Source organism: Hemiscyllium ocellatum, chromosome 42 (assembly GCF_020745735.1).
Source record: "Hemiscyllium ocellatum isolate sHemOce1 chromosome 42, sHemOce1.pat.X.cur, whole genome shotgun sequence".
In the NCBI taxonomy this organism is placed as follows: Eukaryota; Metazoa; Chordata; class Chondrichthyes; order Orectolobiformes; family Hemiscylliidae; genus Hemiscyllium; species Hemiscyllium ocellatum.
The window spans coordinates 17,600,717-17,626,577 of record NC_083442.1 but is presented as its reverse complement, the minus strand read 5'-3'; the positions used below and the strand labels follow the sequence as shown (position 1 = coordinate 17,626,577).

The 25,861-nt window shown below is 46.9% G+C and overlaps 1 protein-coding gene across 1 annotated transcript in view; it reads left to right on the top strand.

Moving 5' to 3' along the window:
• The window catches only part of LOC132834860 (nuclear receptor ROR-alpha A), a 194,545-nt gene that overhangs the window by 99,299 nt on the left and 69,385 nt on the right, over positions 1 to 25,861 (top strand). Inside the window, exon 2 of the mRNA XM_060853956.1 lies at positions 12,545 to 12,630. Coding sequence (XP_060709939.1) covers positions 12,545 to 12,630 — 86 coding nt within the window. The remainder of the gene's footprint in view (positions 1 to 12,544; positions 12,631 to 25,861) is intronic.

The following is a 25,861-nucleotide window of genomic DNA, read 5'->3' as shown; positions in this document are numbered from 1 at the left end:
ATGAGAGGAGATGTAGTTGAGGTGAATAAGATGCGATTGATAATGTAAGAGGGTGTTTCCTCCTGTGGTTCAATCTGGGATGAACAGTCACTGGATTTGAAACATTAGCTCTGCTTTCTTCCCATTGATTCTGCCAGGCCTGCTGAGTTTCTCCAGCCATATCTGTTTTTAGGACAGACCCGATTTACTGCCCATTCAGTCTACACTCATTCATCAGCAATGAAATGGAATAGGCCACCAGTGTTACCAAGTGACACCTGCTCAGCAGTAAACTGCTCGGTGTCGTGCAGTTTGGGTTCTGCCAGGGCCACTCAGCTGAATTCCAGGGGAGAGAGGAGAGTGTGGCATCCAGGAGCCTGAGCAAAACTGGAGTCAATGGGGAATCCGGGTAAACTCTCTGCTGGTTGGCGTCCTATCTCTCTGCAGGAGTTCCTCAGGGTAGGGTCCTAAGCCCAACTGCCTTCAGCTGCTTCATCATAAGGTCAGATATAGGGTTGTGCACCGATGATTGCACAGTGTTTAGCACCATTCACGACTCCTCAGACACTGAAATACACCTGTCCCATTTGACCTGGACAATGTCTAGGTTTGGCCTGATACAGCAAGTAACTTTCAAACCACGTGGTGCCAGGTAATGACCATATTCTAAACAATGGAATCTAACCACCACCCCTTTCACCCGAGTCTCCCATCATCAGCATCCTAGGGGTTACCAGTGGCCAGAAACTGAACTGAACCAGCCATATAACACGATGGCTGCAGGAGCAGGTCAGAGCCTCACAGCGCCAGAGACCCGGGTTCAATCCCCGACTCAGGCGACTGACTGTATGGAGTTTGCACATTCTCCCTGTGTCTGCGTGGGTTTCCTCCGGGTGCTCCAGTTTCCTCCCACAATCCAAAGTTGTGCAGGTGACTTGGCCATGCTAAATTGCCCGTAGTGTTAGGTGAAGGGGTAGATGTAGGGGAATGGGTAGGTTGCGTTTTGGCGGGTCGGTGTGGACTCGTTGGGCCGAAGGGCCTGTTTCCACACTGTAAGTAATCGAATCTAATCTAATCTAATCTAACTCCACTCCTGACTCCCTAAAGCCTGTCCGCCATCCACAAAGCTCAAATCAGAATCCAGTGAAATACAAGGGATGAGTGCATCTCAAGGAGCTTGACACCATCTACAGAAAAACATCCCACCTGATTTGTACCCCATCCAACACGATTCGCTTCCTCCACCACTGATGCTCAGCAGTGCGTACGAAGATAACTCCACTGAAATAACTCATAACTCCCCCTTTATTGACTTGTGGAGAATCTTTGCCACTGATCCAGCTCCCCCAGAGTGAGCAGAACCTCCCCTGACACTCCTGTCACTTATAAGAGAAGGTGAGGACTGCAGATGCTGGAGATCAGAGTCGAGTGTGGTGCTGGAAAAGCACAGCCGGTCAGGCAGCATCTGAGGATGCTGTGCTTTTCCAGTACCACACTCTCGACTCCGTATGTCAGCCAAGGCTCTCTCATTAGTCCAGATTAACAGCCCCCAATCAGGGAACTCATATTCTGCGAGGTGCACCTGGCTGACCTTGTTTTGATTGCTCCACGGACAAGATACACGGCAATAATTCACCAAGACTCCTTGAAACAGCACTGTCCAAACCCCATGACCTCTACCATCGAGAAGGGCAGTCGATACATGGAGACAACCCAACCTGCAAGTTCCTTCCAAGTCACGTGGTCTTGAAACGATGTTATCTTCCCAGTGCTGTCATTGGTCCAAATCACGGAACTCTCTCAGAGCATTGTGGGCGTGCTGACATCCCCAAGTATTGCAACCGCTCAACAAGCCAGCTCAGCCTCAACCTCCTCAGGTCAGAATAGAGTCATCGAGATGTACAGCACAGAAACAGACCCTTCGGTCCAATCCGTCAATGCCGACCAGATATCCCAACCCAATCTTGTCCCACCTGCCAGCACCCGGCCCATATCCCTCCAAACCCTTCCTATTCATATACCCATCCAAATGCCTTTCAAATGTTGCAAATGTACCAGCCTCCACCACTTCCTCTGGCAGCTCATTGGGGTGGGTCACAAATGCTCACCTAGCCAGTGATGGCCACACATCCCATGAACAAATCAGTTTAAAGGACTTGTCGATGAGTGCACCATGTTGAGTGTTATTAATGACTCCTCAAAGCGGCTCAAGTCTCGTTGCAGCAAGACCCAGACGACAGCCAGCTCAGGTTGATCAGTGGCAAGCAACATTCGCACCACACAAGTGTCGGATAATGGGTTCGTCCAACAGGAGAGAGTCTAACCATCTCCCCTTGACATTCAGTGATCTTATCCAATGATCCGCACCTTGGAAGTTGTCAGTGACTAGAAACGAACAGAATCAGCCCTTATAAACACAGTGGCTACAAGAGCAGATCAGAGGCTAGGAATGTTAGGGAATGTAACTCACTTCCTGATGCCCCAGAGTCTCTCCACCATCTACAAGGCACAAGTCAGGAGTGTGATGGGATACTCCCTACATGTCTGGATGGGTGCAGCTCCAACAACATTCGAGAAGCTTGACAGCATCTGGGACAAGACAGTAAATTTGATTAGCATCCAATATCACCAACACTACAGCCTCTACCATAGAGACCAGCAAGGACAGCAGGCATGTGGGAATGCAAGTATCTGCAAGTTCTCCTCAGACTCATCCTGGCTTGAAAATATTTCACTCTTCCTTCGTTGTCACTCTGTCATAAACTGAGAACTCCCTTTTTAATCAGCATTGAGGTTGCATGTGTACCACTCAGTAAGGCATCTCACAACCACCTCCTCGATAGGATGGGCAGTAAATGCCCATCCAAACCCCATGACCTCTACCATCGAGAAGGGGAAGGGCAGTACATACATGGGGACAACACCACTTGCCAGTGATGCTCATATGCTGTAAAAGAGTAAAATAAGGTATTACCATTCTAATAGTGCAACAGTCCTTCCAGACTGCCCCTATGACAGTGCAGCACTCCCTGTGTAGAGTCTGTGACGGTATAATACTCCATCTGTACTGCCACTCTGACAGTACAGCACTCTGCACTGCCCCTCCAACAGTGTAGATCCATACTGCCCCTCAGATATTATATGCCCCATGACATTGTAGCACTCCCTCCTCCGATCGCTCTCTCAATCATGGGTTGGAATATCAGCCAGTATCACACACTTAAGTGTGACTTGAACTCAAACTTTAACTCAAACACGAGGAAGCATCACTGATTTGATTTCCTGTTAGTTTGATATTGTGGCCCCCCACTAGCAGGCTGGAATGTGCCAATATTACATGGAATAGAATGTAGAGCAGCTCTCAGGTTAGACATAGGTTAGGGACTACTTGTGACAAGTGCACTGACTCTGTGCTGGGGATGGAATCATTTGTATTTCTCAGGTTCAACCAAAAAAAAGTGAGAAAGTGCAAATAAAGGGCTTATGCCTGAAACGTCGATTCTCCTGCTCCTCGGATGCTGCCTGACCGGTTGTGCTTTTCCAGCACCACACTCTTCCAAACTGACAATTGTACCTGACAACTGAGGCAGAGACACAGACACTTTCCATCTGTAATGCAAGCTGTTTTTTTTTCCCCTCTTTGCAGTAATAGAAAGGATCAGAGAGCAGCGAGTGGCAATGAAAATTCAAGGCAGACTTTTCGATAGGAACTTTAAAAGCTTCAGGGAGTGACAGTATTAACTAGGATCAACAAGGGGCAGCTGCTGCAGTTTTGGAACCGATACTTTCCTACTTGAGTAGTTTTGGTCAAATCATTTCTGTGCTTGTCCATTTCGTCTCTAGGGAGGGTGAGGCTTCAATCTCGCCTTCCTGCTAGTCAAATTGAGGACTGTCATCACATTCCTCAGCTCTGGAAATACACAGTCAGCCAACTGGGAAAGAGAAACTGCAACTCTATAATCTGAGGTGTCACACTGGTCAGTTACGCTGTTGGTAATGGACCTGGTTAGAGGTGAGAGTGTGGTGCTGGAAAAGCACAGCAGGTCAGGCAGCATCCGAGGAACAGGAGAATGGCCGGTTTCATCGCTGATTAGAGGGCATGGCAGCAATAGCAGTGACTCACCTCCATGATAGCTACCCTACCTCTGGACTAGGAGGGCTAGATTCCAGTCACACCTGCTCCATAGGTGGTTCATAACATCTCTGAACAAGCTGATTTGAAAAGAGACCTTTACAAGCTGGGATCCATTAGGGTCCACAGTCGTTTGTCATTTATACAAATGATTTGGATGAGAATATAGGAAACCGGGCTAGTAAGTTTGCAGATGACACCAAAATTGGTGGTGTAGTCGTCAGTGAGGAAGGTTGTTTAAGACCACAATGGGATCTTGATCATTTGGGCCAAGGGGCTGAAGTGTGGCAGATGGAATTTAATTTAAATAAATGCGAGGTGTTGCATTTTGGTAAGACGAATAAAGACAGGATTTATACAATAAATGGTGGGGCCCTGGAAACTAATATAGAATGTAGAGACCCAGACGTTCAGGCACATAGTTGATTGAAATGTGCACCACAGGCAGACAGGGTGGTAAAGAAGGCATTCAGCACACTTGCCTTCATTGAGTAAAGGAATTGGAATGCCACGTTGCAGTTGTACAGAACATTGGTGAGGCCACTTTTGGAGGGAGATGGACCAAAGGCAGGCAAATGGGACTAGTGTAGTCTGAGAAACTTGGTCAGCATGGATGAGTTGGGCCGAAGGGCCTGTTTCCGTGCTGCATGACTCAATGACACCGTAATTACCACTGAGTTACCTGCAGCCGGTCAAACACACCTTGAGTTGTCATGTCGCCACGTGGGACTTGGGAATGTATTCAGTGTGGTTTTCTTAAACCTGGTTCCCAGCAGCTTCTCGGGTGACATCTGTGACACTGGGCTCAACTCAGGTGTTTGAGCTGAAATATTACGAAATGAAACCTCGCGATTTTAGCATGCTGTCAGATTTGCAACTTTGCAAATGCAAATTGCAGGTAAGCTACTGCTTAACCGAATGCCATTTTCCAGCTGGGCTTGGCAGCTGCCCTATGGGAGCCTCAATAACCATTTTCAGAGCTACACTGCCACCTCTTGCTGTCTCCTTGTAACTGCAGAAGAAAACAAAGCTGGCTGGATCTTAACAGGAACTGCCCTGCAGGCATTGACTGGGTGATGCCAGGAGAATGTTTCCTCTTGTGGTCATCCAGACTGAAGGGTCAAAGTTTCAAAACCTAGGGATCTCCCACTTAGGACTTAGGAATATTTTTCTGTTGGAGGATTGTTAGTCTGTGGAATTCTTTTCCTCAGCCCCCGCAGTGGCTGGGTCGTTCAAGGTTGAGGACTGATTAAGTCGACAGAGGATTTGTGCATGGTGGGGGTGAGGCAGGAAAATGGAGTAGAGACCACAATCAAATTGACCAAGAGCTAATCCACTGCAGATTCGAGCGACTGAAATGTAACTTCTAACTCGTACGTTCTTGTCTGTGTGGAGTTAGAATTTAGGATTAGCTTCATTGCCTCATGTCCTCACATGAGGAATCGCCACTCACGATGACTGGGTACAGACTCTTACATCTACATTCTTAGGGAGAAAAGAATTAGAAAAATAAAGAACTAAAAAGTTCAGAATAACAGCCCTTCCAGCCCAGTTCACAATGGCACCTCACCTCCAGGCAACAGCAGCCCTGGTTTCATTCCGCACCGGGCCCTGACCCCAGGCCGCACCGGGCCCTGACCCCAGGCCGCACCGGGCCCTGACCCCAGGCCGCACCGGGCCCTGACCCCAGGCCGCACCGGGCCCTGACCCCAGGCCACACCGGGCCCTGACTCCAGGCAGCACCAGGCCCTGATTCCAGGCCACACCAGGTCCTGACTCCAGGCCGCACAGAGCCCTGACTCCATTCTGTACCGGGCCCTGACCCCAGGCCACACCGGGCCCTGACTCCAGGCCGCACCAGCCCTGATTCAAGGCTGCGCCGGGCCCTGACTCCAAGCCACACCGGGCCCTGACTCCAGGCCGCACCAGCCCTGACTCCAGGCTGCGCCTTGAGACTATCGAGGTTGGGAGACTGTTCTGGAATCATCTTGACGCCAGGTGTCCATGCTGAGGCCATGTCGGATCGAGAGAGTGCCATGCCGGGCCACCGAGAGACCACCAGACTGGACTGAGAGCAGAGGGTCCTTTGAGGGGGAGGTGCGGAGAAGAAAAGGAGAGAAGGCCAGAAAATGATTGGGGAAACAAGGAGGAGGAAGTGGTGAGGGGTTGAGGTGACAAGTCTTGGCGGTGAAGGGGATAAAGAATGAGTCGAGGAAGGGAGGGAAAGAAGAGAGCTCGAGGAGGGAGGGTAAGGAGATTTGAGCGAGGAAATAGTAGAGGGAGAGAAAATGCAAACTGAGCATTTCTTTGACCTGAGGAGCGGATCAGACTCCTTTGCCAGTTCCAGGGAGCGTCATCAATGTCTTGCTGCAGAATGTTAGCGATGGTTATACATTCAAGGCAGTGACTGGTTCCAGTTTAACCTCCCTAAGAGGGATCTCACCATGGGACTGACAACCACACCCCAAATAGTGTGTTCGTGCTGTGTACAATGAGAGATGTTTTGAATGTATCAGACACCTCTTTGTTTTAAATATGTATCCCCTTACTCTGTAGGAGAAAGTGAGGACTGCAGATGCTGGAGATCAGAGCTGAAAAATGTGTTGCTGGAAAAGCGCAGCAGGTCAGGCAGCATCAAAGGAGCAGGAAAATCGACGGTTCGGGCATAAGCCCTGAAGAAGGGCTTATGCCTGAAACGTTGATTCTCGTGCTCCTTTGATGCTGCCTGACCTGCTGTGCTTTTCCAGCAACACATTTTTCACCCCTTATTCTGTAACCGTATACCCTTGTTCAAGATTTCCCCTATTAGTGGAAATAACTTCTCAACATCGACCCTGTCAAGTTCCCTCGGAATCTTGTATGTTTCAATAAGATCACCCCCCCCTCCCACATTCTTCCAGACTGTAATGAATAAAGTTCTGACCAGTGAAGCTAATTTCGATAAATCATCCCATGAGTTAGCCAAGTGAATATTATGGAGTGTTCCTGCAGTAAAAGTGTCTCAGAGCTGGTCACTGAGAGGTGAGTAGATAGACAGCTGATATGTCAGGGGAATCTGGTGACAACCCAGAGAACGTGAGGACTGCAGATGCTGGAGGTCAGAGTCAAAATGTTTCGAGCACAGGCTCTTCATCGTTTCAGACAAAGGGCTTATGCCCGAAACGTCGACTCTCCTGGTCCTCAGATGCTGCCTGACCAGCTGAGCTTTTCCAGCGCCACACTTTGTGACAAAGTAACAAGCATGATTCCAAGTGCTGAAGTCAGTGTCCCATTACCAAGTCACCCTTTATGTACACATGGAGAGTCCTTGACTCTAGCACAGCCTCATCAGAGTCAGCGCCCAGAGGGTCAGAACCCCTGACCCTCATGTTTATTTTTTGTTTGTTTTTTCACGTCAGTAAATGGTGACCGAGGGGGGAGACCTTGTAAAATTGTTTCCATTGTCTGCTGAAATGACTCCACAGGGGCCGGTATCCCATCACTAAGTCATTCTTCATTCACACGAGAAGAATTCTTGACTCTGACCCTCCTGTTTAGATCTGTCAGCCAGGGCTCTCTGATTGGGGCTGTTAATCTGGTCCAATCAGGGAACCCATATTCTATGAGGTCCACCTGGCTGACCTTGTTACAGTCACTGCACAGAGTATGGTCTGTTTGTAATGGGGATGTGGGTGTGGTCTGTTTGTAATGGGGATGTGGGTGTGGTCTGTTTGTAATGGGGATGTGGGTGTGGTCTGTTTGTAATGGGGATGTGGGTGCGGTCTGTTTGTAATGGGGTTGTGGGTGCGGTCTGTTTGTAATGGGGATGTGGGTGTGGTCTGTAATGGGGATGTGGGTGCAGTCTGTTTGTAATGGGGATGTGGGTGCAGTCTGTTTGTAATGGGGATGTGGGTGCAGTCTGTTTGTAATGGAGAGATGGGTGCAATCTGTTTGTAATGGGGATGTGGGTGTTCTCTATTTGTGATGGGGGTGTAGGTACGGTCTGTTTGTAATGGGATTGTGAGTGTGACCTGCTTTCACAGGAAGAAATATGTTTGGAAGGAAGGTTTAGTAAATAGAAGTACGTGCATGAGAGTCAGGTATGTTGTAGTTACCTGCACAGTCCATTACCCCAGATTTCCAGATCTTTAAGCTAAGTGATTTCGAACTGCACGCTGATTGGTTGTGCTTCTGGTCATGTGTCCAAAGGAGTTCCCAACCCTAATGTGCAGTGTCACGGGATGCGCACACGTGTAAATGACCCTGGACAGTGCTGAGAGAGCAGACCCTATGTATGCTTGGACACCTAAGTGCACAGTACTCATTGACTGGATTTTCCAGGTCGTGGTGAAGCCAGGGTCATTGGGAAAGATCACAAGGATCTCTCAGTCTCAGCAACATAAACTCACCATTTCCCATTGCAGTTTGAATCTAACAGCAACTTAGGGGGATCTCCATGCATCGAACAACAGTGATGTCATTCAAACAACCTGGCAGTGAAATATTACCACAGACAGCAAACCAGTAATCTAAAATATAATACCCAAAAATAACAGAGTGGATTTCATGTTTCTTGGCAGAGTGAGGCCTATGGAACAAAAACCAAGTGTCAGTTTGCCCCCAGGTTGGCTGCCTGTTTGGCCAGTCACGTGTCAGATGGTCAATTAGTGACCATTCAGCAGGAAGGAGGCCAACTAGAAGGTCAAAGGTCGTCTCCGTTCCCTAGGCAGAATGCCATCCAGCAAGGGGTAATAGTCACACACAGGGAGTAGGCTACAAAAGCCGGTTGATCTCAGAGTCAGTCTTTATTGAAAGTCAAAGTTATATGAAAGAGGCACTGTCACTTTCCCCAGCGAAATCTGCTGAGAAGTGACAGCAAAATGAGTGAACATGAGGATTGCAGATCAGGGTCGAAACGTGTGGCATCCTGAAAAGCACAGCCGGTCAGGCAGTATCCGAGGAGCAGGAAAGTCGACACTTTGGGCATAAGCCCTTCATCAGGAATATGGGGAGGTGGGGGAGTAGGTGGAATGAGGGTCGGTGCGGCTCATGCCTGAGATGTCAATTCTCCTGCTCCTGGGCTGCTGCCTGACCTGTTGTGTTTTTCCAGCGCCACACTTTTCCACCCGAGTAACAACAAAACACTGTAGATGCTGGAAGCCTCGAGTATAAATAGAAATTGCTTGAGTTTGTGCAGAGAGGAACAGAGTTCACATTAACCTTTTTCAGATCGCTGGCCGGGTACTGTTAGCGATGGCCGTGCTAGGAGGCCTTTCCTTTGCCCTTGTGATGCCTCGTCTGTTGCAGTCATCAAGGGGCACTCTGAAACTGCTGAGGACCCTAGGATTTAGGAGCTGGAGTAGACCATTCAGCCCCTGAGTGTCCTGTGCCATCAATGAGATCATGGTGGATCTGATCATCTTCAACGCCACTTTCCCACCTTTTGCCACAACCCTTGATTCCCTTTGTTGGTTAAAAATCTGTCTGTCTCATTGAATGTGCCTAATGACCCAGCCTTGACAGCCCTCTGTGGTAAAGGTTTCCGCAGATTAACAACCTCCTCACTTCTGCCTTACTCTCAGATTGTACCCTCTGGCTTCAACTGTCCCACACAAGGGGAAGCAGCTTCTCTGTGTATACCCTGTCAAGTCCCCTTAGAATCTCGCATGTTTCAATGAAATGGCCTCTCATCCTTTGTCACCTTCTCATGTCTGATGTCCTTAAACTGCAGTGGACAGTGAAAACTTGCAGATAACTGGGTCTTTCGCAAGTACAAAAGTTTGCAGCGTCACCATTTCAGAACGTTGGCGAGCAACTGATTTCAGCACCCACTTGCTATCTGGGCCTGGTAGGATTACCAACCCAACATCACTACACTTTATTTTTCATTTACCTACGGGGTATGAGTCTGCCTGATTTGTGGGTTTCAAATCCAGATCAATATTTAGTGAATTTAATCATTGATACATCGTCTATATAAGTTTCAGTAAGGCCTTTGGTAAGGTTCCACAGGGTAGGCTGCTCTGGAAGATTAGATCGCGTGGAATCCAGGGGGAGCTGGCAAATTGGATACGCAATTGGCTTGTTGGTAGGAAGCAGAGGGGAATAATGGAAGGATGCTGTTGGGTTTGGAGGTCTGTGACTAATGGAGTGCCTCAGGGGTCAGTGCTGGGCCCAGCGCTGTTTGTTATCTGTATCAACTTTTTGGGTGAGAATGTAGAAGGCATGATTAATAAGTTTGCAGATGATACTAAAATAGGCGATATGTGGGCAGTGAGGAAGGTGAACGGAAATTGCAGCAGGACCTTGATCATTTGGGAAGTGGGCTGAGAAATGGCAAATGGAGTTTAATAGATAAGTGCATTTTGGAAAGTCAAATCAAGGTAAGAGTTTCATCTTGATTGGCAGGGCCTAAAGGAGTGTAGTGGAGGGACCTTGGAGTTCAGGTGCACGGTTCTCTGAAAGTGGAGTCCCAGGTAGACAGGGCAGTGAAAGAGATTTTTGGCACACTGATCTTCAGTCAGGACATTGAGTAGAGAAGTTGGAAAGTTATGTTGGATTTGTACAGGGTGTTGGTGAGGCCGCACTTGGAGTATTGTGTTCAGTTTTGATCATTTTGCTATAGGAAGGATGTTATTAAACTGGAAAGAATGCAGAAGAAATTTAAAGGATGTTGCTGGGACTCAAGGATCTGAGTTATGGGGAGAGGCTGGACAAACTAGGACTTTGTTCTTTAGAGAGTAGGAAACTGAGGGAGAATCTTATGGAAGTGATTAAGATCACGAGAGTCATGGATAGGGTGAATGCACTCAGTCTTTTTCCCAGGGTTGGGGAAGTTAGGACTAGAGGGCATCAGTTTAAGGTTAGAGGGAATAGAATAAAAGGGAACCTGAGGGACAACTTTTTTACACACAGGGTGGTATGCATATAGAATGAGCTGCCAGTGTAAGTGGTTGAGGCTGGTACATTAACAACATTTAAAAGGCATTTGGACAAATACAAGGATAGGAAAAGTTTAGAAGGATATGTATCAAGTGCAGGGAAATGGGGTTAGTGTGGACGGGCATTTTGATCAGTATGGACCAGTTAGGGCCAAAGGGCCTGTCTCCGTGCTATCAGACACTATGACATGTACACAAACCCAAAGATGTGCAGGTTGGGTGAATTGGCCATGCTAAATTATCTGTAGTGCTCAAAGTTTGGGAGAATGTCCAGGTCAATGTGCTTATTGATTGAATCTGTGGATGAGTGTACAGTAGTCTTCTCTACTATTATAGGACAAGCCAAACAGAGAACAGCCAGGGAATTCCTAGAGGCATGGCACTCATCCACAGATTCAAGCAATAAGCACATCGACCTGGACCCAATATACCGGCCACTGCAGCGGACAGCTGGAACTGACAACCGGAAGCGGCAGAGACAAACCACTATAAATGCTGGAGGAAAGATCACAGAAGCACTTCACAGGAGGCTCCCAAGCACTGAGGATGTCACCTAGACAGGGGACGAAACGTCTGCAACACAAATTCCCAGCTCGGCGAACAGAACCACAACAATAGTTTAATGTTTTCAAAGATGTTTACATGAAAACAAAATGTGTAAGCATGAGAGCTCTTAGTGATTGCATTGACTTCCCATTGATTTGCCTCTAAGAGGACATCGACAGAGTCCACTTCACAGAAGCTGAGAATTATGGAGAGCAACTCAATAGGGGTTGCACAGTGCTGCCTCATAGCACTGGGGACCCAGGTTCGATTCCAGCCTTGGATCACTGTCTGTGTGAAGTTTCCATGTTTTCCCTGTGTTGGGTTTCCTCCCACAGTCCAAAAATGTGCAGGTTAGGTGATTGGACTTGCTAAATGTAGGGTTACAGGGATGGAGTGAGTCTAGGTGGAGTGTTCTTTGGAAGGTCGGTGCAGATGAATGACCTCTTCCTGCGCTGTAGGGATTCTAAAACTTATTCATAACGTCATGTCCAAGTTAAGTATGGACTCCATTTGTCTTCCATTCCAGTGATGGTGAACGGTGGCTGTCTCCACTTCTCTGCTGATGCAAAATCTCGGCCACTCTATCGTTCTGAAAGAGAAGTGGTTTTGTTGAGCTAGAATTTATCACACTATTGGTGCTCATCCTCAACTCTGCTCCCTCATGCATTCGCCAAAAGTCCTTAAGCAATCTGACCCCATGATTTTGTTTCTTAACTAAAAATGAGTAGTTACCTAACACTGTAGGTCAGGGTGTTCTGCATTAAACAAAAACTTACTGTCTGGCTTGACAACGTCAGAAATCTTGAAAGCCATCAATTTATCCATACTGTTTCACAATGACGTTTTCACATGGGCAATGTTTAACAGGATATTAGATCGTTCTGTGGTGAGAAAAAATTTGCTTTGGAAATGGTTTGAAGGACATAAAAACTAAGGTTGTGATCAAACATGTTTTATTCTGTTCCAGCTCAAATTGAAATTATCCCATGCAAGATCTGTGGAGATAAATCGTCAGGAATCCATTATGGCGTCATTACCTGTGAAGGCTGCAAGGTAGGTAATAGCCCGCTGTTTGTCGAACTTGTCTGAGGAATTTGGGGAAAGTGTCGTGAAAAATGTGGAGAGTCAGTGTTATAGAATTTCTTAAAGTGTTTTTAGTAAGTCACCGCAAAGAAGGAATTATCCTTGCCAGAAAGCCTAGATTGGGGTGGCTGAGTGGTTAATGTCAACACCTCCCAGCGCCAGGTTCCCGGGTTTGTTTCCAGCCTTAGGCGACTGTCTCTGTGGAGTTTGCACGTTCTCCCTGTGTCTGCATAGGTTTCCTCCAGGTGCTCAGGTCTCTTCCCACAGTCCGAAGACATTTGGCTTAGGTGGATTGGCCATGCTAAATTGTCCAGGGATGTGCAGGCTAGGTGGTTTAACCATGGGTCTGGGTGGGATGCTCTTTGGAGGGTTGGTATGGGCTGAATAGCCTGCTCCCACACTGTAGGAATTCTATGATTATTAAAGGGAATGTGACAGCACAAATGGAAAATTGTTTATGCAACATTTCACAGCCAAAGTGCTTTTGAAAAAGGTGTAATTTTGATTTGGAGATGCCGGTGTTGGGGTGTACAAAGTTAAAAATCACACAACACCAGGTTATAGTCCAACAGGTATAATTGGAAGCACACTAGCTTTCGGAGTTATTTTGACAACATGATAAATTTCCATAGCCGGACACAACTTGGACACAGCAAGTTCCCACAAACAGCCATGGCATGACTGAGCAGATAATCTGTTTGACAGTAGGGGTTGGGAGATAAATGTTGATGATGACGGTGGAATTCAAAATGTAGGAAAGCTTTTGACACAGTGATTGTGGCCCTATCTCTGAGGCAGGAGACCTGTGCTCAAACCCCAGAGTTATGCAATACCATCTCTGAACAATTTGATATGGAAAATGTCTGAAATTGTGTTTGTGTTGACCTAACTGATGTCTTCAAAATTGAGATAAGAGCAGTAAGAATGATTTTGGTTGGTTTGGGAGATGATTGAGGGCACAAATCAAACACAACCATTAAAAGGTTTGAAAAAATGTAATTTGCACGTGGAAGGGTTTCCCACACAGTTATAGTCATAGAGTAATACAGCATGGAAACAGACCCTTCAGCCCAAACTGGTCCATGCTGACCATGGTGCCCATTCGGCGTGTTCTAATAGCCCGCGTTTGTTCCATATCCCTCTAAACCCATCCCATCCATGTGCCTATCCAAATGTTTTTTTTAAATGTTGTTATTGTACCTGCCTCAACCACTTCCTCTGGCAGTCCAGTCCATATATGCACCACTCCTCTGCGTGAAGATATTGCCCCTCAGGTCATAGTCCTGAAGATTTACAGCACGAAAACGGACCCTTCGCTCCAACCTGTCCATGCTGACCAGATATCCCAACCCAATTTAGTTCCACCTGCCAGCACCTGGTCTATATCCCTCCAAACCCTTCCTATTCATATACCCATCCAAATGCCTTTTAAATGTTGCAATTGTACCAGCCTCCACCACTTCCTCTGGCAGCTCATTTCACACACGTATCATCCTCTGCATGAAAAAGTTGCCCCTTAGGTCTCTTTTAAATCTTTCCCCTTTCACCCTAAGCCTATACCCTCTAGTTCTGGACTCCACTACCCCAGGAAAAAGACTTTGGCGATTTATCCTGTCCATGCCCCTCATGATTTTATAAACCTCTATAAGGTCACCGCTCAGCCTCCAACACTCCAGGGAAAACAGCCCTAGCCTATTCAATCTGTCCCGACAGCTCAAATCCTCCAACCCTGGCAACATCCTTGTAATTAGTTGCATTGTTTTGAAACTTATAGGTCTTTCCTAAATCTTTTCCCTCTCACCTTAAACCCATGCCCTCTAGTTTTCAATTCCCATCCCTGAGCAAAATACCTGCATTCAACCTATCTATGCTCCTCATGATCTTGTACACCTCAATAAGGCCACCCCTCATTCTTGTTGAAGCAGACACCAGCATAGGTTTACAAACAATGGGCCATGTCTGCTGAGGCAACTGAAATAGTGGTCAGGAAATGTCCCAGGTTGTTGTGTATGCAGACTTCCGTTAAGCATTTGATAAAATCTCTCATAGCAGGCTATTAGCTCAACGTGAAGTTCATGAAATGTAAGGCAGATTATCTTTCTGCTTAGGACATTGACAATTTCTTGTGAACTCAGGGTATCAGGTGATGGGGACAAAGGTAGAGCGAGTTGCAGATCAGTCATGACAACATTGAATGGTACAACAGGTTGGTACAATGCACCCATAGACAATGAAGGAGTAACTCACTGCAGAAGCTGGAATCTGAACTGAAAACAACAAATGCCAGAGATCACAGTGGATCAGGCAGCGTCCCTGGAGAGAGAGCAAACTAACGTTTCTAAACATTAGCTTGCTTTCTCTCCATGGATGCTGCCCTGATCTAATATACAATTTTGTTTTTACAAAGGAGATTCTTATAGAAGAAACATTAAAAGTTGTGAGACTGAGGGCTGGGATGAGTCGAGTTTAATTATGGAGAAAACACTTCCATGGATTTGATGGGTTGTCCTCTGTAACATTCTATGAACGGCTTGAAGCACATAATTTCAAAACGTTTTAAATTTAAATCAGAAGTGCTTTGCTTAAATTCAGTCGATTAAAAATTCCTACTTCCCTTTGTTACTTATTTTGTTCAGATCAGTAAATTGATTCAAAATGCTAAATTAATGTGAACAAATTCAAATGATCAGTAAGGTGTGTTTGCAATTTTCAGAGCATGTTTTTAAATATACAATTGATTGTAAATCGGTTTTGTGTCATTGGTTCACAAACCATTCAGACATCAGCTATATTTGTCAAAACCCCAATATTCATCAAAGGTACTTCCACATAGTCTCCCATCAGACTCCGCATTAAGTCGACAGTCTTCCTGGTAAAGGTTGGGTAACTAATCCTACTGCTTAATGACAAATATCTGCAGCTATTAATCTCTCCAAAATCCTTAAAAACAAAAAAGGAGCAAGAGTAGGCTTTTCGACGTTTCGAACCTGCGATGTCATTCAGTACGATCATGGCTGATCATCCGACTCAGTAGCCTGTTGTTTTTATCCATGACCTTTGATCCCTTTGCCCCAGAGAACAATATCTAATTTAGAAAATATTCAATGTTTTGGCCTCAACCGCTTTCTAGTTCCGAGAATTCCACAGACTTATCACTCTCTCTCTCTGGGTACAGACGCGCCTCCTCATTTCAGTCTTTGTTGGTCTATCCCAAGTCCTTAGACTGTGACCCCTGGTTCTGGGCTCCCTAATCTTTGGAAATACCATTCCTGCATTTACCCTGTCCAGTCAGAAAGTTATAGAGATGTACAGCACGGAAGTAAACCCTTTAGTCCAAGTTGTGCCAACCAGATATCCTAAACCGATCTAGTCCCATTTGCCAGCAGTTGACCCATATCTCTCTAAACCTTTCCCAGTCATTTACATTTTCAGATGCCTCTTAAATGTTGTAATTGTACCAGCCTTCACCACTTCCTCTGGCAGCTCATTCCATATCCGCACCACCCTCTGTGAAAAAGTTGCCCTTTAGGTCCCTTGCTCCTCTCACCTCAAACCTATGCCCTTTAGTACTGGATTCCCCTCAGCTGGGGAAGAGGCCTTGTCTATGTACCCTATCCATACCCCTCATGATTTTATAAACTTCTATAAAGTCACCCCTCAGTCTCCGCATGCCAGGGAACACAGCCCCAGCCTATTCAGCCTCTCCCTTTTAGCACAAACCCTCCAACCTTGATAACATCCTTGTAAATCTTTTTCTGAAACCTTTCAAGTTTTACAACACCTTCCCTGTTAGAACACTAGATTTCTATGAGATATCCCCCCTTTATTTTTCTAAACTTCAGTGAATATCGACCAAACCCTTCTGTAAGATTAGTTCACCCAGTGTATGCCCAGAAGAGGGTGCTTGATAGGTCAGGAAGACAAAATTACTGGTAAATGATGTTACTTTTCTATGATGTGGAGGTGCTGGTGTTGGACTGGGGTGGGCAAAGTTTAAAAAAAGACCACACAACACCAGGTTATAGTCCGTCTATTTGGAAGTACTAGCTTTCAGAGCACTGGTTCTTCAGATAGCTGTGGAACTTATGGTCCTGCTCCAGTAACTACCTGACGAAGGAGCAGCGCTCCGAAAGCTAGTGCTTCCAAGTAAACCTATTGGACTATAACCTGTTGTTGTGTGATTTTAAACATTATTTTTTCTAGCTCAACTGCAATGAGCATGGTGTGCAATAAAAATTATCCGAGGCCCCTTTGTAGCTGGGGCAAGTAACTAAAGCCTGAAGTGAGAAGGAATAGTAACCTACCAATGCAATTCTCTTCAATTGCTCATTCTTTGATATGCATTATATTTTGGGCACAAGATCAATTTGTCACTGATTTACAACGGCACAATGTTGCCTCGCAGCCCCAGGGTCCCAGGTTCGATTCCAGCCTCGGGCGGCTGTCGGTGTGGAGTTTGCACGTTCTCCCCTGTGTCTGCGTGGGTTCCCTCTGGGTGCTCCAATTTCCTCCCACAGCCAAAGATGTGCAGGTCAGGTTGGATTGGCCATGACAGTGTTAGGTGCATTAGTCAGGGGTAAAGATAGGAGCAAGTGAGGTCTGCAGATGCTGGAGATCAGAGTCGAGAGTGTTTTGCTGGAAAAGCGCAGCAGGTCTGGCAGCATCCCAGGAGGATCGACGTTTTGGGCTGGAGCCCTTCATCAGGAATAAATCGGGGATAAATATTGGGTAGGGCAATGGGTCTGGTGGGTTACTCTTTGGAGGGTCGGTGTGGATTCGTTGGGCCGAAAGGCCTGTTTCCATACTGTCGGGAATCTAATTTAATCTAATATTTGTGCTGAGAGTTCATCTGTGGTTCAAGAATGGAGTGAAAGCAAAAGGACATTCAAACACTTTCAACAAGTGCTTCACAGTGATTACACTTCCCTGTGGACTGGGAGAACATATCTCTCTCGGACTGGGACAGCTTCCATTGTGAGATTGAAACTGGAAACCACTCCAACGTAATCCACTTGAGCAGAATATTAATGACTACCCATAGAAACCCAAATAAATATTCAAGAGGGAGGCCAGATGATGTTGACTGAATAAAAGGGTAATCTAGTTTTTCAACTCTGTTCCCACTCTTTTGTCTTGTTTATTAAACCACATTTCTCTGATCTTTGTGAGAGTTATGTCAAAGTAAAGTTTGCAAAGCCGGTTTTACTGTGCTGCTTATATGAACTGTAATCACTGTGGCTTTTGCCTGAAACGTCGATTTCGCTGCACTTTGGATGCTGCCTGAACTGCTGTGCTCTTCCAGCACCACTGATCCAGAATCAGTTCAGTTCAAAATCAGTCACCGCGGCTTGGAATTTCTCGGCCAATATGAACCGTAATCGGGCAACTGACTGACTTACTCTTTAATTAACCTTGCAAGCTTCCAAATGCAACTATTTTTAATGGACACAAATTGAAAAAAACACTTTATCTCTGAGCTGAGTAGGAGCGAATTTGTTTCTTATACCGTCATAGAATCACAGAGATCAAATCCAGCCACAGTAGGGCAGCATGGTGACTCACAATTAGCACTGCTACCTCACAGCACCAGGGAGCGAGTTCAATTCCACCCTCGGGTCACTGTCTGTGTGGAGTTGGCATGTTCTCCCAGTGTCGATATGAGTCTCCTCTGGTTACCTCCCACAGTCCAAAGATGTGCAGGTCAGGTGGATTGACCATGGGAAATGCAGGGATACAGAGATGGAGTCTGGGATTGGATGGGATGCTGCTCGGTGGGTCAGCACAAGGCTGAGTGGTCTGGGACTCTCTGGTTCTGTAATGTGACCATCCTGAGACAGTCAACCATCTTGAAGCCACTGGAAATGTTGAAAATAGGAGTAGGCCACTTGGTCCTTTGAGCTTCCTCCGCCCACTAATGGCTGATCATCCGACTCAATAACGTGTATCGGTCGTGCTGCTACAACGCACGTTTTGTTAACACAAATCCGCTAGGAAGCAATTGACGAATTGGGGACATCGTTTTAAACGTTCGCACTTTAGAAACATGCGTTGGCGGTAACGCGAGTACATCGCCAACACTTTAAGCGCTGTTTCTAAAGCACAATTTTTCTATAATGCAGGGTTGCACAGGAACGGAACCATGGCGTTCTAGATGAGCGAACTGTACCCAATTTTCTTGCACATCCTTTGATCCCTTTAGCCCTATAGGCTACACCCAACTCCTTCCAATGCAGTGTTTTAGCCTTGACTGCTTTCTCAGAGTATTCCTCAGTCTCACCACTGTCTGGGTGAAGCAGTTTCTCCACATCTCAGTCCTGAATGCTTTTTACCCTGCACCATTTGATCGTGAGCTCTGGTCTACAGAGGGCTGACCGATGGCCTGTTTCGCATCTGGCCCTTGAATCCCCTCGGTGTGGTGAGAACTGTGCACCAGTGCTGAGAGTCTCACATCCATCGAGAACAAGGTAGAACGTCCTTAGTGGGCGGCACGGTGGCACAGTGGTTAGCACTGCTGCCTCACAGCGCCTGAGACCCGGGTTCAATTCCCGACTCAGGCGACTGACTGTGTGGAGTTTGCACGTTCTCCCAGTGTCTGCGTGGGTTTCCTCCGGGTGCTCCGGTTTCCTCCCACCGTCCAAAGATGTGCGGGTCAGGTGAATTGGCCATGCTAAATTGCCCGTAGCATTAGATAATGGGGTAAATGTAGGGGTATGGGTGGGTTGCGCTTCGGTGGGTCGGTGTGGACTTGTTGGGCCGAAGGGCCTGTTTCCACACTGTAAGTCTAATCTAATCTCGTCCCTTCAGTGAGACTCTCCAGAACCGAGCAGAATGGGTCCGTTTCACCCTCGCCGCCACAGCCCCTGCCAACATGCCAGTTCACTGAGGAGGAGGCACCCAGAGCCCACTCACTCTCCACGGGCTGTCCCTGAACCTCCACTGAGACTCGACTTCCATCGTTACTAGTGACCCATCTTTGAATCCAGCTGATATGGATTATCACAGCATCCGTTTGGACAAATCCTGAAATACCAAACGTCAGCAATAAAACCATACAATAACATTGTTTTCTATTTGATTTGATTTGATTTATAATTGTCACATGTATCTAGGTACAGTGAAAAGTTTTGTTTGTGTGCAGTACAGATTGTCCCATACAAAGTGCATTAGGGTAATAGAACAGAGCGAGGAAAACAATGTTGCAGCTCAGAGAAGGTGCACAGAGAGTGAAATCAGCATTAAATGGGAAATTTGAGAGGTCCAATCAGTCTGAAAACAGCAGGAAGAAGCTGTTCTTGAATCTGTTGGTCCATGTGTTTAAGCTTTTGTATCTCCTGCCTGACAGAATAGGGTTGGAAGAGATTATAACCGGGGTGGGAGGGGTCTTGATGATGATGGCTGTGGGAAGTGTAGATGGAGTCACTGGATGTAAGGTTGGCTTCTGTGATGGACTGGGCTGTGTTCACAACTCTCCGCACTTTCTTATGATCCTGGTCAGAGCATTGGCCGTACTAAGCTGTGATATGCAGAGAAAACTGTACTCACCCTTCTACGTCCGCCTCTGCTGGTTTTCTGGGGGCCTCTGCCAAATCGTCTCTGACGATGTGCTATCCCTGCGGATGGTGGGAGGCTGCTGCTTTTCACTGGCAGAGGCTGAGCCAGATGACCCTTGGAGGGTTCTCTCGAGCAGCTTTTGCGGGCCTGGCAATGGGACTGCACTGTCCCTGTCAAGGGGAAAGCAGTGATCTGTAGTGGCTGTCTGACCAACGAAAGCAACGTGCAGTGGAATAGGGACGTGCTGAAGTCGGATGAGGGCTCTGCAAGCCCAGAGCAATCCCCATGGCCTGCTGGAGTGCCCATTATTGGGCGTGCTGTGAGATCTAGCTGAGATTTGCTGCTACGAAACGTTCAAGGGTTTCCGTGGCAACAAGCATGGATCTCATAACTTCTGTCTGAGCTTCCAAAATGGAAGTTGAGGCATTGGCACTGCTATGGAATTGCCCATCTTTTCCCGGCTGGATCGAATGAGCTCCAAGCTCTGAACCAGTCCCTGAGGTAAATTGGAGCCAATTCTGCAGGAATCGGAGTTGCCCTCTGCTATGGTCTTGGCAGCTACTCAGTTCGGGCCAATTAGAGAAAAGCAACAGAGGCTGACTCGAGAGTGACACCTAAATTCCACAAAAGAACAATTTCTTTTTCAAAGAAAGGAAGTGACTGAACTGGTGATCAGCTATAGAGTCATAGAGTTATACAGCATGGAAATAGGCCCTTCGGCCCACACTGGTCCATGCCGACCACGGTGCCCACACAGCTAGTCCAATTACCTGCATTTGATCCATAGCCCTTGAAACCCTTCCCATCCATGTCCCTGGCTAAATGTTTTTTAAATGTTGCTATTGTACCTGCCTCAACTTCCTCTGGTAACCTATTCCATATACGCACCACTCTCTGTATGAAGAGGTTGCCCCTCAGGTCCTTCCTAAATCTTTCCCCTTCCTGTGGGGCGGCACAATGGCTCAGTGGTTAGCACTGCTGCCTCACAGCGCTAGAGACCCAGGTTCAAATCCACCCTTGTGTGACTGTGTGTGGAGTTTGCACATTCTCCCCGTGTCTGTGTGGGTTTCCTCCGGGTGCTCTGGTTTCTTCCCACAGTCCAAAAGATGTGCAGGTCAGGGTGAATTGGCCATGCTAAATTGCCCATAGTGTTAGGCGCATTAGTCAGAGGGAAATGGGTCTGGGTGGGTTGCTCTTCGGAGGGTTGGTGTGGACTTGTTGGGCCAAAGGGCCTGTTTCCACACTGTAGGGGAATCTAATCTAACCTAAAAAAGATTTCGAGGCACATTGATGTAAAATGATGAACCATGCACCATACAAATAGAAGGAGAAAATCATAGATAATGGCCAGGTATCAGAACCCACTGACCATCAAGGATGTTTCAGCTCAGAATGAGGCCAATCGAACCATCACATCTCTGTCAGCTCCAAGGTATAGACTTTACCTGGTGAAGGAGCAGCATTTTGAAAGCTTGCGATTTTAAAGAAACCTGTTGGACTGTAAATTGGTGGTGTGTGAACTTCTAGCTCTGAGGAAGAATAACTCAGCTGGTTCCACTCTTTCACCAAGATGGCGGTAGAAAAGTAGAAGTGTTCGGGTTCCGGGACCGTCTGTTTCTGTTCAGGACGAGACAGGATAGGTGCAGGGAGGATGTTCCCGATGGTGGGTGAGTCCAGAACCAGGGGTCACAGTCTGAGGACAGAGGGTGAACCCTTTAGGACAGAGATGAGGAGATATTTCTTCACTCAGAGAGTGGTGAGCCTGTGGGATTCATTACCACAGGAAGTAGCTGATGCCAAAACATTGAATGTATTAAAGAGGCGGCTTGAGATAGCACTTGGGGAAAATGGGATCAAAGGTTATGGGGAGAAAGCAGGATTAGGCTGTTGAGTTAGATGATTAGCCATGATGGTGATTCATGGTGGAGCAGGGCCGAATGGTTTCCTCCTATCTTCTATGTTTCTATCACCAGGCCTGCCACATCGTTCTTTTTAAAAATTATCATTTTCTAACATCAAAACTCATCTTACCTGCTTTTGGTGGCTGTGGTGGAGGATGCAGTGTGGTTCTGGCCATTCCACATGGCCATTACGGCCATCTCCTGGTGGGGAGGGGTCCTGCCTCATGTGGGCTACATCTGTGATGATGAGGTCCAGGTCCAGAGTTCCACTGGCCCAGAATTTCTTACAGCATCTGCTGCACCGTCTTCAGCATCATGGTGGGTCCATGTCCAGGATTCCGATGGTCCAGAATTTCCGGCTTCGGTGTCGGGTTTCCTCAGCCGGAATTGAACTAAGATAGACCTTGTCTATATGTTACCTTTTTTAAAAATATATGTAAGTTGTTATGAAAACAGCGCTGGAGTGTGGCGACTTAAACACTTTTCACTTTTCACTTAAACATTTTGTCAAGAAAACAAGTGCCAATAAATTACTATTCCATTTTCCCTTCACCCTTGTGACTCTTTTTGTGCTTCAGATAATTCGCCAGTTTATTATTTTTTTGAAAGCTCCCATTGAAACGGCCTCCACTTCACTTCCAGATTCTAACCATAGACTGCTTCTTGAGTTTAATACCGTAAATCATTGTTCTCTGATGCACCAACCTTCCGACATTGGAAACACCTTCTCCCTGGTGACGTTTTTTGATTCATTATTGGGATGCGAGCATCACTATCTGTGGCCCATCCCTAGTTGCCCCTTGAGAAGATGGTAGCGAGCTGCCATCTTGAACCGCTGCAGTCCACCTGCTGTGGGCAGACCCACAATGCCCTGAGGGAGGGCATGCCAGGATTTTGACCTAGCGACCTTGGAGTTCAGGTGCATGGTTCTCAGAACGTGGAGTCACAGTCGGGCATTGAGTATCGAAGTTGAGAAGTTATGCTGCAGTTGTGCAGGATGTTGGTGAGGCCGCACTTGGAGTATTGTGTTCAGTTTTCGTCACCTTGCTATAGGAAGGATGTTATTAAACTGTAGAGAGACAGAAGAAATTTATAAGGATGTTGCCAGGACTGAATGGTCCGAGTTATACGGTGAAGTTGGACAAGGTAAGACATTTTTTCTTTCGAGCATAGGAGACTGAAGTGGGATCTTATAGAAGTGGATAAGATCATGAGAGGCATGGATAGGGTGAATGCACTCAGTCTTTTTCCCAGGGTTGGGGAATCAAGGACTAGAGGGCATCAGTTTAAGGATAGAGGGAAAAGAATAAAAGGGAACCTGAGGGACAACATTTTTACACAGAGGGTGATACACATAAGGAATGAGCTGCCAGCAGAAGTGGTTGAGATGGGTGCATTAACAACATTTAAAGGGCATTTGGACAAATACACGGATAGGAAAGGATTAGAAGGGTATGGGGCCAAATGCAGGGAAATGGGGTTAGCGTGGATAGATATTTTGGTCTTAGTGAGTTTTGAGTGGATTTTTAGCTCAGGTTGAGTTCTGGATGTAAGTTTGCTCGCTGAGCTGGAAGGTTCATTTCCAGACGTTTCGTCACCCTACTAGATAACATCTTCAGTGGGCCTCAGGCGAAGCAATGTACATGATTCCTTCTTTCAATTGATATGTTTGGGTTGGTGATGTCATTTCCCGGGTGATGTCATTTCCCGTTCTTTTTCTCAGGGGGTGGTAGATGGGGTCTAATTCCCTGTGTTTGTTGATAGAGTTCCAGTTGGAATGCCATGCTGCTAGGATTTCTTGTGCCTGTCTCTGTTTGGCTTGTCCTAAGATGGATGGATTGTCCCAGTCGAAGGACTGTATGACAATGAAGGAATGGCGATATACTTCCAAGTCAGCCCAGATCTCTTGATTTCAAAATCTTCCATCAAATTACTTCTTCTTAATTCTCTTCTCCCTGAGGAGATCAGTCTGGGATTCTGAATCAACCCCCACACCTGAGGTTCCACTTCCCTAGGACCACTTGCATGAATCTTTTCTGTAGCCTTGCTGTTGCCTTTATGTCATCCTTAATGTGTGGTACTCCGGACTAAAGACCCTGTTTCTCCCCCACCACGGTGCAAACACTCTATGAATTTGACTGTGGACTCCTTTAAACCTACCTGTTTGACCAAACGTTGTCACTTCCATCTTTGTGTGGTTTGGTGTTAATTTTTACTTGGCTGCACTTTGCATCTTAGTGACTATTACACTAGAGGTACGATATAGATACAAGTTAGTATCGTGGAATTTTACATTACTGAAGGATTCTGGATTAGTGGTGCTGGAAGAGCACAGCAGTTCAGGCAGCATCCAACGAGCAGCGAAATCGACGTTTCGGGCAAAAGCCCTTCATCAGGAATAAAGGGAGGTTAGGTGCCGGCGCATTGCCGCAAGCGTGGAGCGGAGGATCCTGAAAGAGAACTGTTGCTGGTGTTTTTGAATCTGTAGTCTGTCCTGTTCGGGTCCGAACTCTGCTGGTTTAAAGGTGGTTTGGAGTCCGTGTGGGATGAGTTGGTTACGGAGGCAGGCACTGAGGAAGCAAATGTGGCTGTGGTACCGAGTTTGTTTGGCGACATGGTTGAAGAGCTTCAGGGCAGAGGAAATGACCTGGGAGTTGCAGTGGGAGAGGGACTCCCTGAGATACTTGTAGAGAGAGGAGGAAAACTTCTTCAAGGCAGGCATCCTTGCAAGAGGGTTCGCAGTTGGGTTAAAACCTCGCATGAGGGTTTTTACCTCGTTACTGAAGGAGGCCATTTGACCCAGCAGCTGAAAAATGTGTTGCTGGAAAAGCGCAGCAGGTCAGGCAGCATCCAGAGAGCAGGAGAATCGACGTTTCGGGCATGAACCCTTCTTCAGGAATCCTGCTCCTGCTCTTTGGATGCTGCCTGACCAGCTGCGCTTTTCCAGCAACACATTTTCAGCTCTGATCTTCAGCATCTGTAGTCCTCACTTTCTCCATTTGACCCAGCATATCTGTACCAGCTCCTGAAAGAGCTACCCAGCTAGCTCAACTCTCCAACTCAACCTCAGTGGCCCTCTAACTTCACCAGTTTCAAATATATATCCATCTCTCTTTTGAAACCTCCTAAAATTGTTTGGGCCTGCCATTTTAACAGTGTCTTCAAGCCCAGGGTGTACCCAGTGTCCCTCACTCCTTGGCGTGTCCTGGATCTGTCATGTGCTGAGAGGGAGCTGTGTGGATCTGCTGCATACACTGAGCACCCAATCAGCACTGGCTTTGGGAGATCACTGTTAATGCAGCTTTATCTGTCAATATTGTCACAGGGACAGACCCAACCACAGCTCTCTCTGTCAACATTGGCAAAACTAAAGAACTGACCTTTGACTTTAATAAGAAAAAAGGAGAACACACCCTCATCTACATCAATGGAACTGAGGTTGAGAGGGTGGAGAACGTCAAGTTCCTCGGTGACAATAACCAACAACCTGTCCTGGACACCCCACGTAGATCTGATGGTCAAGAAGGTACAACAACTCCTCTTCTTCCTCAGGCGGCTCAGGAAATTCAGCATGTCCATAAGGACCCTGACCAACTTCTACAGATGCACCAGTGAGAGCATACTGTCCAGGTACATAACGGCCTAGTACAGCAACTGCTCTGCCTAGGACTGTAAGAAACTCCAGAAGGTGGTGTGCACAGCCCAGACCGTCACAGAAGCCAATCTCTCATCCATGGGCTCCATTTACA